General features: G+C 53.7%; 1 protein-coding gene and 1 non-coding gene across 2 annotated transcripts; both read left to right on the top strand.

The window, feature by feature from the left end:
- The first annotated feature begins 8,050 nt into the window (after positions 1-8,050).
- TRNAS-AGA (transfer RNA serine (anticodon AGA)) lies at positions 8,051-8,132 on the top strand. Its single transcript has one exon. It is a non-coding gene; the product is annotated as a tRNA-Ser (tRNA).
- Positions 8,133-9,130: 998 nt separating this feature from the next.
- On the top strand, positions 9,131-11,124 carry LOC136493929 (endoglucanase 11-like). Its single transcript, XM_066490052.1, has 5 exons — positions 9,131-9,406; positions 9,564-10,067; positions 10,154-10,303; positions 10,431-10,706; positions 10,792-11,124. The coding sequence occupies exons 1-5, from the start codon at positions 9,131-9,133 to the stop codon at positions 11,122-11,124; spliced, it is 1,539 nt and encodes a 512-aa protein (XP_066346149.1).
- The last annotated feature ends 3,073 nt before the right edge of the window (positions 11,125-14,197 follow it).

The following is a 14,197-nucleotide window of genomic DNA, read 5'->3' as shown; positions in this document are numbered from 1 at the left end:
CCGGGAGGCGGGTTAAGAAGTAGTAGAATGCCACATGAGGGCTCTACCGACCCCGTCAGCGGATGACGGACCTAGATTCTACTCGAACATGCCCATTAGCAAGCTCACCAAGCGCGATACTTGAGCCATCCAGGCAAGTGTCGTTAGCTCAGCCCCTCCGATTGTGAAAACCAAGGACGGGGTGACACATGAAACCTGGCCGACCCCTACCGAACCCTGTGAGGCTCGGGGGCTTGGGCCGCTCTACCCTAAATCGGGAGACCGGGGTTTGAAGGCCGGCCTATGGAGGGCCTAAGGCCGCCTCACGTCCAACAAGAGCTAGGGGAGAAAACACAGATGAGCCCTTATGGCCTCATCTCGACCTTCTCGTTCGATTCTAGCCTCTAGCTAAGCCCATAGAATCTCCATTGAGGGGGCATCTGTTGGAAGGTGGGTTAAGGAGTAGCGGAATGCCATATGAGGGCTTTGCTGACCCCATCAAGAATGATAGAACTAGATTCGGCTCAAACATACCCATTAGCGAGCTCATCGAACACGTCACTAGAGCCATCAAGGCAAGGGACGATTATCTCAACCCCTCTGGTTGTGGAAACCTCGGATGGGGCAACAATCACAAAGACAAGCCGACCCTCGACTAAACCCTTGCTACACGTGGGGGCTCAAGGAAGGTTGGACTCATAGTGAGACTGAACGTGCGGTTATAGAACAATAGCTCAGATCCTAGGGAGGGGGTACATGCGAATACAAAAGATGCTTTCTTCTACTAGCATCGCTATCCTCTCCTCGATCTTCAGTGACATCTAACCCCAGTAATGGCTAGGGGTCAGATCTCACTCGGGGACTGATAAAGGTATAAATACACCTTTTCTGAAATAGTCGTCGTGTCAGACCTCTTCCTCACATTAAGCCTAGCAGCAAGGTTTGTGAAAACGAACAACTAAGCATCCCTGGTCAGACTACAAAAAGCCTACACCTCAATGGCTACGGTGTCTTTGCTCACCAGCGTGATCAAAGTTTTGCTCTTACACCTCGGGCTCTATGATCTTAACGAACAGAAGGGTCAAAATACGTGAGCCCCTTTGTCGCTTATAAAAAGGAAGGAAAACAAGTTCAATCAAACGAAATGATGAATTTGTTCTTTACAATACATAGGGGTCGGCACTTGTCCTTTGATTACAATAATGATCATCCGACCTACTTGACTAACTAGCCCCTCTGGAGAGAACTATATCTTCTATTCTATTTGCCAGGTCCTATGAGAGAGGAGCCACCACCGTCTCTATCTCATCCAACTCATGGGCTTTGTAGCCAGGAGTGAAGCCAAGGCTCATCGTCTCCAAGTCAATGCTGTCCACATAATGAGAGCGAGCAACTGCAAAGGCTTGGTTGATCCTGGCATGAAGGGAATTCCTTTCAAGTTGGCACACCCACACCATGATCTCGACGGCATGGGCCACGAGTGAACTGGTCCCCTCTGACCGCACCACCTTCAGGTTGTCGTAGACCACTCCAAGGGTGATGCTTAGGACACTGAGCTCATTGCTCTCCGCCTAAAGGTTCCTCCTCGCCTCAGTGAGCTCCATGGCCAGCCCGGCAGAGACACCCTTGGCCTCTAGCCTCTGGGTTGTAGCTAGGGATGAAAATGGTACAGATATTTTCTGACCGTACTCAAAACTGAATCCGTTTAGAGGGGTTGAGATCTGTCCATATCTGAGTCTAGATATCCAACATCCGATACCATATCCGTATCCAAATACTCAAATAGCATATTTATGATGTCGATATCCAATTGTATCCTATCCGACATAGTTGACACTATCCGTATTCAAATCCAAATCCGAACAGAAATATGAAAACAAATGTAATATCGGTGATATCCATTCGTATCCGATCCATTTTCATCCCTAGTTGTAGCGGTTCTGAGCTTGACCTGAAGGGAGCCAATCCTCTACTGTGCCTCATCGCACTCTTGGATGGCCTAATCGCGCTCCTCGTGGGCCACACCACGCTCTGAGTAGAGCCTCCCCATGGTTTGGAGCAGCTCATCTCGCTCCTTGTGTAGCCAAGCGACTGCCTCAGCATCTAGACTCGCCCTTCGCTCTAGGTCTGCGAGCTTCTCCTTGGCTACTAGCTTTAGCTCCTACTCCTTCTCAGCCTTGGCCAAAAGGTCGAGGATCCACTGGCGGGTCTCAGCGTCCCTCTGAAGCAGCTCATCCTGCTCCCTCCTGACTCTGGCGGCCTCCTCCTCATCTTGTCATGCCCTCACCGATAGGGCCTCGAACGCCCTCTTGGTCTCCTCCTCATGCCGATGGGCCTCAGCCTCCCACAGTCAGAGATTGTCCACCTCCTCAGCAAGGGAAGTTAGCTTGACCACCCTCTATTGGATAGCAATGAGCTAGGTAGTCATATCCCCATGCAGCCATGCCTCTTCAATGAGGCAGTCCTAGTTCTCCTTCTGCTCATGAAGGAATCGGGATTTCTCTCGACTGTGAGCAATAAGGGACTAAAAAAAGATAATGGTCAGAACACAAAAATACATGAAGAAAGAAGAAGGCGAGAGGCAAGGTCAAGTGAATACCTAGCTAGTGGGAATGACAACTTCACGTAGGCCACCCCTGGCATGGTCCAAGGCTTTTAGCACGGCCGCAATCCCCTCATCGAAACTCTCCCACTCCATGCTCTCAGTGGCATCGTCGAGGGTGAAGAGTGTCGACGTCGGGTCCTGTGTATTCGTCCACTAGAGTAGGGGCTCATCCTATGTGGGTGAGTGGTTGCCCCCTGATGTCAGGGCCAGGGACGATTCCCCACCAGTCTTCTCTGCCACCGCCGCAACATCTAGGGACCCCTCGGCCGCGTCCCCCTCCGTCCAGCCCACGTCGGGCGCCGTCACTTGGGCCGCCAGTGACGCGGATCACGCCACTTCCTCGAGTGCCACTAGGGTTGCATCTAGCTGCTCTCCCCCATCATAGTGGCTGCCATCTCCACCTGCATTGGTGGGTCCTCGACCGATGGTGTCGCTCCCACTGCGGTCGGTAGCTCTGTCTGCCCTATCGTTGGCAGCGGAATCACCTCCAATGCCAGATGCTCAGCGACCTCTGAGGGTGCCCCTCAAGCTCGGTGCCCGCCTATCCCCCCGAGGGCACAGATGCCACCATGGGCGGTGCATGACCGGCCGACAAAATAGTCGCACTGACGCCGCTCCCACCCAAAACAGGGGTGATGTTAGCTGATGGCTGCCGCCTCACTTGAAGGGCGACGCTCTTTTTTGGTGCCAGCGCCAAAAGATTGCACCGCCACAAGACGCTATGAGAAAGAAAAACATGAGTCACGGTGAAAACAGAGAAAAACAGAGGAGTTGGTGACTTACATTGGCGCTGTTGGGCGGTGGATACGTTTGGGGGACGAACCCCTAGATCCCTACTCCACCTCATCAGGGCGGGGCCGTTTTGAGCCTACCCCTTGCTCCTGAGCAGAGGGGCTCGCCCACCTTGCATCTTGGGGCGCGACGGCGGAGCCACCCTCCTCCGTAGGCACCTCTGACGCCACGGCAGGCCCGCTCGCCCCTGTTGGCTCCTAGGGTAGACCGATGGTCCGGCCTGTCTCCACCGGCCTCTCGGATGCACCCTCCCCTCCATGGTACGGGAAGGGTCCTAACCCATACAAGGACAAGCAGATACCTGTCAGCATATCCCTCCCCTTGCTCCCACGCACGCATTTTCTACTGCCTCTTCTTCCTCTCGTTCTTTTTTGCCTTCCTCTACCGTGCGGCCTCAGCACGGTTCGCCACCCTCATGGACGGATCCCTCAGCAACAGAGCCGGGTGATCCGTGAGGATGAGGTTCCTCGGCTGGTCCCCCAATCTCAATGTCAGTATTAAGGGGTTGAGAGTTCAATTGAAGAGAAGGCATGAGAAAGGGAAAACTTACAAGGATGATGTATCCTGATTCCGGCCGCATCGGGGGATGCCCCAGCACCAGGTACACAAAATCAAGGAGGCCGCCCGCGCTGTCCCAAGAAGGCTCCATCGCCTCCTTGATACGATGCGCGACTTCGGAGGAGGAGAGTGCCCCCTCGGTAAGCATTATCCCATCGAATGACGCCTCAGGCACCATCGCGTACAGGGGAAGCATGTGCCTCATCAGTGGTGCCACCCTCCTCGTGTGGTAGGCACCGATGATGCCTGACCCTTTTAGCCCCTTCTCCTTCAGGATGCAGATGGCGGTGAGGTGGTCTAGGATTTTCTTCTTGTCCTTTTCTGGGACACTCCACTTCCTCCATGAATCCAGGGCCTCTTCGATTAGGCGCCCGGTAAACTCCAGCAAGGGGGCGGTGGCGTCATTCTTGAGATAAAACCAATGTGAATGCCACCCCTTGTTGGAGGTCGATAGCCACATTGACGGGTATTCGCCGATCCAGTTATTTCGAAGTTGGATGCCGGTGCATCCCATCGGCATATTCAACTCCTGCTTCTTTTCCCTCTTCTTCTGGAGGGTGGCGGTGAAGAAGTGCTACCACAGATCAAAGTGGGGGCTGATACCTAGAAATCCCTCACACATGGCGATGAACACCGCCATGTGTTGGATCCCATTGGGATTGAGGTGCTGCAGCTCTATCTTGTAGTAGTGCAGCAGTTCTCGAAGGAATCTGTGGGCAGGGATGGCAAACCCATGCTCATGGAAGCGCGTGAACAAGACGATGTAGACATCGAGCAGTGATGGCACGTCCTCCTCACTGGGCAGTAGCCACTCCTTAGCCACTGTCTGCGCATAGAGAAGACCACGGTGAACGAGGCCCTCCAAACACAGGGAGGTGATGTCAGAGCGGCACCATGACTCCATTGGAAGATGGGGGTGGGATGATGCGAGCTCGACGACGGCTAAAACACGGATGCGGGAAACCTAGGCGATTGGCAACGGAGGTTGCAGATGCGAAGGCAAGGAGGCAAAGTATGAAATCCTAGGGGCGAACCTTTTGGTTTTATTGGGGTGACAGATGTGAGGAAACCAATCGTCCGCCTAGATCTCCATGCCTACCACGATCTACCATAACGTCACGTCGCGGGATATGTGCACGCAATCCCTATCCTTTCCTTTGAAAGACTCACCGGACATTTCACCTCCACGGGTGGACCAGGACTCGTTATGAGTGAGAGAAATATGGATAAAAAATGCATCTACGACCCATCTGGGCCTAGGAGTTCGACGGTTGGCCCATCAACGGGTCCAATAGCCGCTCCAAGCACCCCTACAAAAAGGGATGGTAAGGGATGGGCCCCGCAAGCGACCAGCGCCTAGGCGCATGAGCGCTATAGGCATCTTGACCCAAGATTGAGTACCAGCCAGGCTGACCCTGGCTAGATCCCCACGAATGGGATGCCAGGACCCCAATCAAACTATCCAGCTAACAAGCCACCCAATCTCACGGCCGTACCCGCAAAGGGTTCGACCTCGACAAAAAGGAATCACCATCTTCAGGACATGCCATGGGCAACAATAGAGGGCCAGGGCCCCTCAGAGTCCCCTCTTTTGGAAAAATCTCCAAAGGAGTATTTTACTCCTCCATCGGCTCAGGGGCTACACCCACCGGGTGTGCTCGCGTGCACCCGCTGGCATATCAAAAAATCCCCCAGGCGATTCTACTCGAATCGTCCGGGGGCTTGGGGGCTACTATCGGGGACCAATACTAGGGTACCCGAAGAGGAGCTAATGACCATCAACATTGATTCATCTGCGCGATCAAGAGCGCTACTACGCCGATTGTCGGGCTCTACCTCGTCCGGCCACCAAGGCCATGAGCCATGCATCGTCTGATCCCCGAGGGCTGGGTGCGCCTCGGTGGGCGCTGTGGTCATGGGCCCCGTCTCGCCCAACCCCCGAGGGTTGGCTCGGTTGACTTCGCCTCGCCTGGTGTCTGAGGGCTGGCTCCGCCTCGCCCGATGTCTAAGGGCTGGCTCTGCCTTGCCCGACGTCTGAGGGCTGGCTTCGCCTCGCCCAACATCTGCGCATGACTCCTTTACAACAACGCATGGAGCAGATAAGGCAAGGCACTCAAAGTCAACCATAATACCGAGGATTGTACCCTATACACCTACAGGATAGTACCGTCAGTCCATGCCAGAATGGTGCCTTGCGACCTTCTAGGCATGTCAGAGCCCAAACAGTGTTGTATGCGCCGACATTTGCCTCGCAACGTTGTGGGCGCCATCATTTGCCCTCAAGCACGGATCCTTGCGGAAGCTCACGACAACCACTATGGTCCAAAAGGTGTGACCCAATGTCAAACTTCTGGAGTCATGCAGGGAGTGTTCACACCTCAGCGCAACACGTCCCCACGGCATGTCATTCTAGGAAACTCACATCACCCACAGTGATGGACGCGTGGTCACTGTGCTGCCTACTCTCTGTATGGCTGCTGATCAGCACACTGGTTCACCGCGCCGTGTGCCGGGATGGAGTGAAACGTGACGACCTGCTGACAATGCCATGGCATGGCATTGCCTGAGGACAGGCGCCCAGTGTGGCCCTGTCATGGTCAGCAGACAGGCGCCCGGCGTGAGGCTGTCCCTGTCACCGCCTGCCATGTCAGCGGGGCCAGCACAGAGGAAAGGAAGTTTTGGCGACCCTGAAGGACTTTCTTTGCCTCTCGTTTTCCTTTTTTTCTCCCATCTGTAACATATTCTCTCTCTTGGTCTATAAAAGGGAAAGCATGGCACCCCACTAAAGGGATCGATTCATCGCATCACGCCGCATCACAGCAAAGCTACTAACCTCGAACACATAGCTGAGCAGCAACCAAGCTCTCAGCACCCATTCGACCCTTTTTATCAGAGACTTAGGACATGTCCCTCTCTCGCCCGTTTGTAACCCATACTACGAACTTTTTAGTGCTAACAACACGAGCAGCAGTCATGAACTGGATGTAGGGACATTCTGCCCGAACCAGTATAAAACTTGTGTCTTTTTAGCACATCATCTGGGCCAGACGCGCAATAACACAAATTTACTTGTTGGCGAAACACCGACACTAGCTATCATAAAATTTAGAAAACAGAAACATGCTTCAATAAACTCTCTGTACCACCACTCTCTATCTTTCCGCAGTCTGACTAGAACCACCTTTCTTGCTCTTCACTTTTGGAGGAGCTATGTGGCTTTTGGAGGAGCTATGTGGCTCTCTAAATACAAAATATTGTTGTTTTCTTGTAGAATTTTTATACGTAAGTAAAATTATAATTAACTATTACACCCTGTTTAGATCTTTGGAATTGAATTCTTTTTTATAATAATAATTTAGACACATGTTAATTAACTAATATGGTTGTATATGAACTATATTCATATATTATTGTTGGATATATGATTGATACTTACATGTTGCATTTCTACCGTAGATGAGCGAGAGAAGAGCGTGTTATAAGTTACAAAGTAGAAACATAACATGGTGATCTATAGAATTCATTTTCATCCCTCATCCTATGAATTTGATATATGCTTATATGTGAACTTTAGAAAGTGGTGAATATCAAATTCCAAGCCATATAGCTTAGTTTATTAAGTAGATTTCAATTTCTCCAAATGGCCTTTAGAGTATACGGAATAATTTTTTTAAAAAAAGAATCTATTATTAACACGTGAGATTTAAAAAGAATGTGAGTGGGCCACCGAAATCGGACCCTTGCTCGGTTGCCCCGGTGGCCAGAGCACGAATGCACTAGGAATGGTCCGAGCGTCCATGCACAACTTATGGATGACCTCTTAGGACACTTAGACGTGTTATATTGAATATTTTTTTATCTTAATATAAAAACACGTAAATCTTTTACGTGTCCGAGAAAAATAAATGCAAACGAGAGGGAACGCCGCAGCAACCGTGCCGGATGTGCACAAAGGCAGCAGACCTCCGAATCGACTTCGCCTGCTGGCTGCTCCGTGCACGACGACGATTAGCTCATGCTATGCTACTGGCCACTGAGTCTATTATCGGTGACAACGCCTGTACTCATATTTGTTTTTCAATATATAGTAAGTAAAGAACCCTTACTGCAGATCTGGTGGACGTGCCAGAGTGGTTATTGGGCATGACTAGAAATCATGTGGGTTTCGCCCGCGTAGGTTCGAATCCTACCGTCCACGTTTTTATTTTTAAGTTCTTTTGCGTGTTCGTGTTCTTTTTTGTTTTTTACATTTTGTTTTTTGTGTGTGTTCGTGTTCTCTTTTTTGTTTTTTTTTCGTCGGATAACTCGCCAGGATAATGCAGCCCTGGATCCTTATTTCTCGTCGGTATATGCAATTCCGTTCCCTGAGCATCCGACATGGTAGCTGTTCATTCTCCTGGGTCCTCGGCTTGCATTCCTACGCATGTCTAAACTCTCTTCCTGTATCTCCCATCCCATCCCATCTCACATACGCAGTTTCACGTTCCCCTCGTTAGATAGCATTCAGCCATACTGTATACTCGAGAGCAGGAGCAGCCACTTCTGTCCACCCATCAGTAACTGCAGCTAACCATCATGTTCGCTTGTTGGTTTCAGCCAGCTCAAACCAGCCAGCCAACAGTGTTTTTCTCTCACAATAAACCAGCACCAGCCAGCCCAAACCAGCCCCCTGATTCCACCACTGTCCTGCACCTTTAAGTCACACTCAAGCAACCCCCGCCCCCGCCGGAGCGATCGCAAGCTCCGAGCCACAATATAATTCCGATCAAGAAACACAAACCGAGAGAAGATCCCGCTGAACGAGATCGTCATTTAAGTTCTACATCTACTACTAGTCTCACAGTACCATTCCTCGAAAAGACCCAATCACAGATTTATTGTTCTGAAGCTTCCCTTGCAATATGATTACCTTCAGAGCAATACTCCAAACACTGATAATGGAGTTAGCAACGCGCCACATCATCATGAACAACAGAGGATTATTAGGACCAATCTTGGATCATGTATCCATGCTACCGCAGTTACTAATCGGCGGCTCTGACTCGCGCGCTTCTCGGAGCAAGATCGAGCTCGACTGAGATAAGATGATAACATAAACAAAGCCCCCCCACCATGCAGCAACCTCGCCGTATAAAATCCCCGCGCGCCGCGATGCACTATACACTCGCCCGGGAGCGTTGCGCGGCGGAGAAGATGATGATGAGCTCTGCCTTGTCGAATCGAGCTGCATTGGCAGCACGATCGAGGACGATGCCGTCGCCATCATCACCGCAGGCTCTAGTGCTTCTCGCCGTCGCTGTCTGCTTCCTTGCCCGCTCCAGCCATGTCGCTGCCGGCGGACACCCCGATTACGCCGACGCGCTCGCGAAGGCGATACTCTTCTTCCAGGGGCAGAGGTCCGGCCAGCTGCCGCCGGACCAGGCCGTCACATGGCGGTCCAACTCCGGCCTCTCCGACGGCTCGGCCGCAAACGTACGTGGGCCCGGCCTGCACACTCATCCAATACTTCCTGTTGTAGAAGACGTGTGTGTTTGTTTGAACGTGGTCAGCGCTTTGACCTGGTTCAGTGGGGCTTGGACTTACGTGGACCTTTCTTGTTATCTCTGAAACCGTGAAACGTGCGCGGCAGGTCGACCTCACCGGCGGGTACTACGACGGCGGCGACAACGCCAAGTTCGGCTTCCCGATGGCGTTCACGACGACGATGCTGTCGTGGGGCGTCCTGGAGCACGGCGGGAAGATGAAGGCGCGCGTGCACGACGCTCGCGCCGCCGTGCGGTGGGGCGCGGACTACCTCCTCAAGGCCGCCACGCAGACCCCGGGCGCGCTCTACGTCGGCGTGGGCGACCCCGACTCGGACCACCGGTGCTGGGAGCGGCCCGAGGACATGGACACGCCGAGGACCGTGTACGCGGTGTCCGCGTCGGCGCCGGGATCCGACGTCGCCGGCGAGACGGCGGCCGCGCTCGCTGCGGCCAGCATGGTGTTCAGGGCGGCCGACCGGGCCTACTCCAGGAGGCTGCTCGCCGCGGCACGGGGCGTGATGGAGCTCGCCGTGCGGCACCAGGGGAAGTATAGCGACTTCGTCGGCGGCGACATCGGCGCCTACTACCAGTCATACTCCGGCTACAAGGTCGTTCCCGAATCAAATCGAACCTCCGGGATCAACCAGTGATCATTGATTGATTGACTAATTCGAGCGTGGTTTCCCCTTTGCAGGACGAGCTCTTGTGGGGGTCGGCGTGGCTGCTCTGGGCGACCAAGAACTCCTCGTACCTCGGCTACCTCTACTCGTTGGAGGACAACGACAGCGTCGACATGTTCAGCTGGGACAACAAGCTCGCCGGAGCGCGCGTGCTACTGTCACGGGTACGTGGCACGAACAAATCACGCTCAAGCTAGGGAGCAACCATATTGGCTGCTCGATCTTCTCTGCGCCATGCTCATGTGTTGTGTGTGCGTGCCTGCACGGCTGCACCTGCAATCCTGCATGCAGAGAGCTCTGGTGAACGGGGACAAGAGGCTCGATCCGTTCAGGCAGCAGGCCGAGGACTTCTTCTGCAGGATCCTGCGCGACTCCCCTTCCTCCACGACGCAGTACACGCTCGGCGGCTTGATGCACAAGTCCGGTTACGCCAACCTGCAGTACGTCACCTCGGCCAGCTTCCTGCTCACCACCTACGCCAAGTACATGGCCGTCACCAAGCACACCTTCTCCTGCCAGAGCCTCCCCGTCACCGCCAGGTCCCTCAGGGCTCTCGCCAAGCAGCAGGTAGATCACGGGCACGGCAACGAAACACTGTAACTGTAACGATTTTAGTTCAGCAGGTAGACCTACATTGGCGATGTTGTTTCAGGTGGACTACATCTTGGGTGTCAACCCCAAGGGCATGTCCTACATGGTGAACTTCGGCGCGCGGTGGCCGCGGAGGATCCACCACCGGGCGTCGTCCCTGCCGTCGGTGGCCGCCCACCCGGCCCACATCGGGTGCCAGGAGGGGTTCCAGAGCTACTTCTATTCCAGCGGCGCCAACCCAAACGTGCACACGGGCGCCGTCGTCGGCGGGCCCGACGAGCACGACGAGTTCCCGGACGACCGCGCCGACTACGCGCGGTCGGAACCCACGACGTACACCAACGCGCCCCTCGTCGGCTGCCTCGCCTACCTCGCGGGCACGTACAGGAGCTAGTAGCTCATCACTGACCACGAGTCCATGACGACGATGATCGTTGAATCATGTAATGGCGAAGAACTTAGCTTCACTGTCACTGCCTCACGGTCACGGGTGACGAGAATATAATTGGTGGAATATTGGAGTTATTGCATTGGGTCTTATGGACTGATTATATAAGATATATATATGACTAACACCTCACGTAGGTTCCTATTTGCTCTAATACCACCCCGCAGTCACAGCAAGAGCGCTGCAGATGGTGAGACTGGAGAAGAAGCTGACAAAGCTAACATCCCCCGCCGCCATAACAGTCGATGCGTCGCGTATGCTGTGACCGGAGAAGAAGCCGATGACTCCTCAAGCAAGGCGGTAGCCCTTTGTGCCAATGTCGAGGTAGCCAAGCGTGAGCGGGCAGTAGCCGTGGTCGAATAAGCCATGCTGAAGATGGCCGAGGTCGACGTAGTTGTGATCGGGTTGCCATGTCGATGGAGCTATAGCCGCACAAGGGGCGCCTTGGTGATGACGGAGACGCGTTGAGACAGTCGTATTGGGAGGAGGTGATGCCGAAGTCGACGCAATCGAGGCAGACGGGGTGGGAACGGGAGGGTCGATGCCGAAGTCGATGCAATCAAGCCGCCTGAGCGCCGAGGCGCAGGCTAGGTTTGCCAGACCCAGCAACGCGTCGGGGACAAAAGCACGCATTGGTGTTGCCAATACTGGGCGTACAAGGGAGAGGGTCTCAACCATAGTGACGCTGACGATGTGGTTGTGCTGGACGAAGAAGAAGCATTGCGGTAGTGACGCGTCGGCGAGCAGGGCTCAGCGACGACACGAGTGGTGCGACCGGCGAGCATGGCTCAACGACGGCGCGGGTAGTGGCAGCTCGATAACGAAGACCCAATCAGCTGGACGAAGACCTTGTGCAGACAGATGGCACAGCATAGTCATCGATGCACAGGTGACGGCGATGTAGATGCAACGGCGAAGGGACACACAGGCGGCGATGCTACGGCCCGATGTGGTGACACAGCAGCAGCCCTATTGCTCAGAGAAGATGCGCGTAGTACTCGGCGATGGTGTCGATGACGAGCCGATAGGGCGTGTAGCCGTGCTAGGATGGCCGATGCACAGCCGATGGCGTGCCGGGGCAGCCGATGGCCCAGTCGATGCCGATGCCGGAGTAGTACGCACGAGGTTGACGGGCGGTGGGCGACTCAATCCCGATCAGTGATCAGGCAAATAAAAAAGATACAGCAGCAGGGGATCGGGTGTACCTAGTGAGACGGCACGACGGCGGCGGTGCGACCCGATCAGGCGGCGCAAGGCGCACAACGGGTTGCAGACGCGTGGGGTCAAAGGCGCCGATGCGGATTGACGTGGTGGAGATGGGCAGATCCGCCGGACAGTAGCGACACGCTAGATTTGGCTGCCTTCATTGTAACATAGGGTCAGGGCGTGTGGCTAGGCCTGGCCACTACCACGGCAGCACGGGACGGGGCGAGATCCATCTGCCTCCATGCGACAAAGATCAGGAAGGTGTTGATGGCGACAGCCAGCGACGAGCCCGGGGACAAGGCGGCGACGACTCGATGATGACGTAGGGGAGATCCCGATCCGCTGCGCGACAACGACGATGGCAACTGGACCAATAGGATCGGGCGCCTAAACGAGGGCACTGCCCCCAGCGGAGATCGACCTTTCCCCTAGGGCGCGCGGTGCGGAAGCGGGGGCGACTAGGGTTAGGATCTAAACCTAGGCAAATGATACCATGAAGGAGAATATAATTGGTGGAATATTGGATGCATTGCATTAGGCCTCATGGGTTGATTATATAGGGTACATAGGGCTAACACCGATACATAATGTGGTACTATTCCTATTTACTCTAACAACGGGCAGTACCAGACTACCAGCAGCTGAAGAGTTCAGGATTCACTAGTGCACTTACCAGTTACTGGTAGAAAAGTGAGAAATTTGCATGTGTTTTTTCAGTTTGAGAGAACCAGTGCGTAGAAATGGGAATAGAGTACCGTGCACAACAATTCTTTGTCGGTAATGCTAAATGCTATACAACACACATGTGTTTTAACACAAAAAACACATGGATTTTTTCTCTTGCCAATCAGTGTCTCGCCACGCCATCCTATCGGAGTTGCAGGGCATGGACGCCACGCCACTGTGGCCTCGGGCGGGTACCAGGTGAGCGCCTCGGGCCTGGTGCAGGGCGTCGCACAGTGCAGTGACTCAGCAGCAGTTCCGATGTGTACTTGGCGCATAGTAACTCAGAACGGATCCAGCTCCAGGTACCTCCTCCTCGGCTGTGATTTGTCCTTCTATAAAAAAATTATTTCTTATGATCTATGGATCTATTGATCTGTGATCTTGTGATTGTCTAGAGGTAGAAGGAGGGCGGAGACTGTTGGATCTTAATTCTATGTGTAAGAAAAATGGACCCTAGGCCTATTTACTTTTGATTTTGGTGTTTGATGACCAACACAACCAAATTGGACTAATGAATTTGCAAGTGTTTGTTTTGTAGTTCAATAGGGTGCAAGACGTGACTTAGACGAAGGCGACGTGATGATCCGATGATCAACACCACAAGCAAGACCTTAGGAGTATAAGAGAAGACCCAAGATATCAAGCAAAGTCCAAGCACGAAGATAGGAACCAAGCCGTACGCAAGATCGCAAAGAAACGAGCTCACATAAGTAACCGGACGCTGGATCGAACGCTGAAGGAAAGTGACCGGACGCTCCAATCAGTGGCTCGACAACAGCAGGCGTCAGCAGCAGTGATGGGATGCTGAACAAGTAAATTGACCAGACGCACCGATGGCGCTGTTTATCAGCCCGACAACACACACAGCATTGACCGAACGATGGCGGCAAATCGACCGAAAGCAGGACATCAGCGTCCGATTGAGTACAGAGAGGTTCTAGAGCGGCGAAATTGCGACCGGACGCGTCCGGTGGCAAGTGACCGGACGGTGGCAGCGTCCGATCAGTTGTTCGTAGCTCCAACGGTTGGGACGACCGGACGTGTTCAATCAGGATGACTCCAGCATCCGGTCAGTAGCAGAAAAGCG

This window comes from Miscanthus floridulus, chromosome 11 (genome assembly GCF_019320115.1).
Source record: "Miscanthus floridulus cultivar M001 chromosome 11, ASM1932011v1, whole genome shotgun sequence".
Taxonomy (NCBI): Eukaryota; Viridiplantae; Streptophyta; class Magnoliopsida; order Poales; family Poaceae; genus Miscanthus; species Miscanthus floridulus.
The sequence above is the reverse complement of the archived record's forward strand: the minus strand, read 5'-3'. Positions and strand labels throughout refer to the sequence as shown.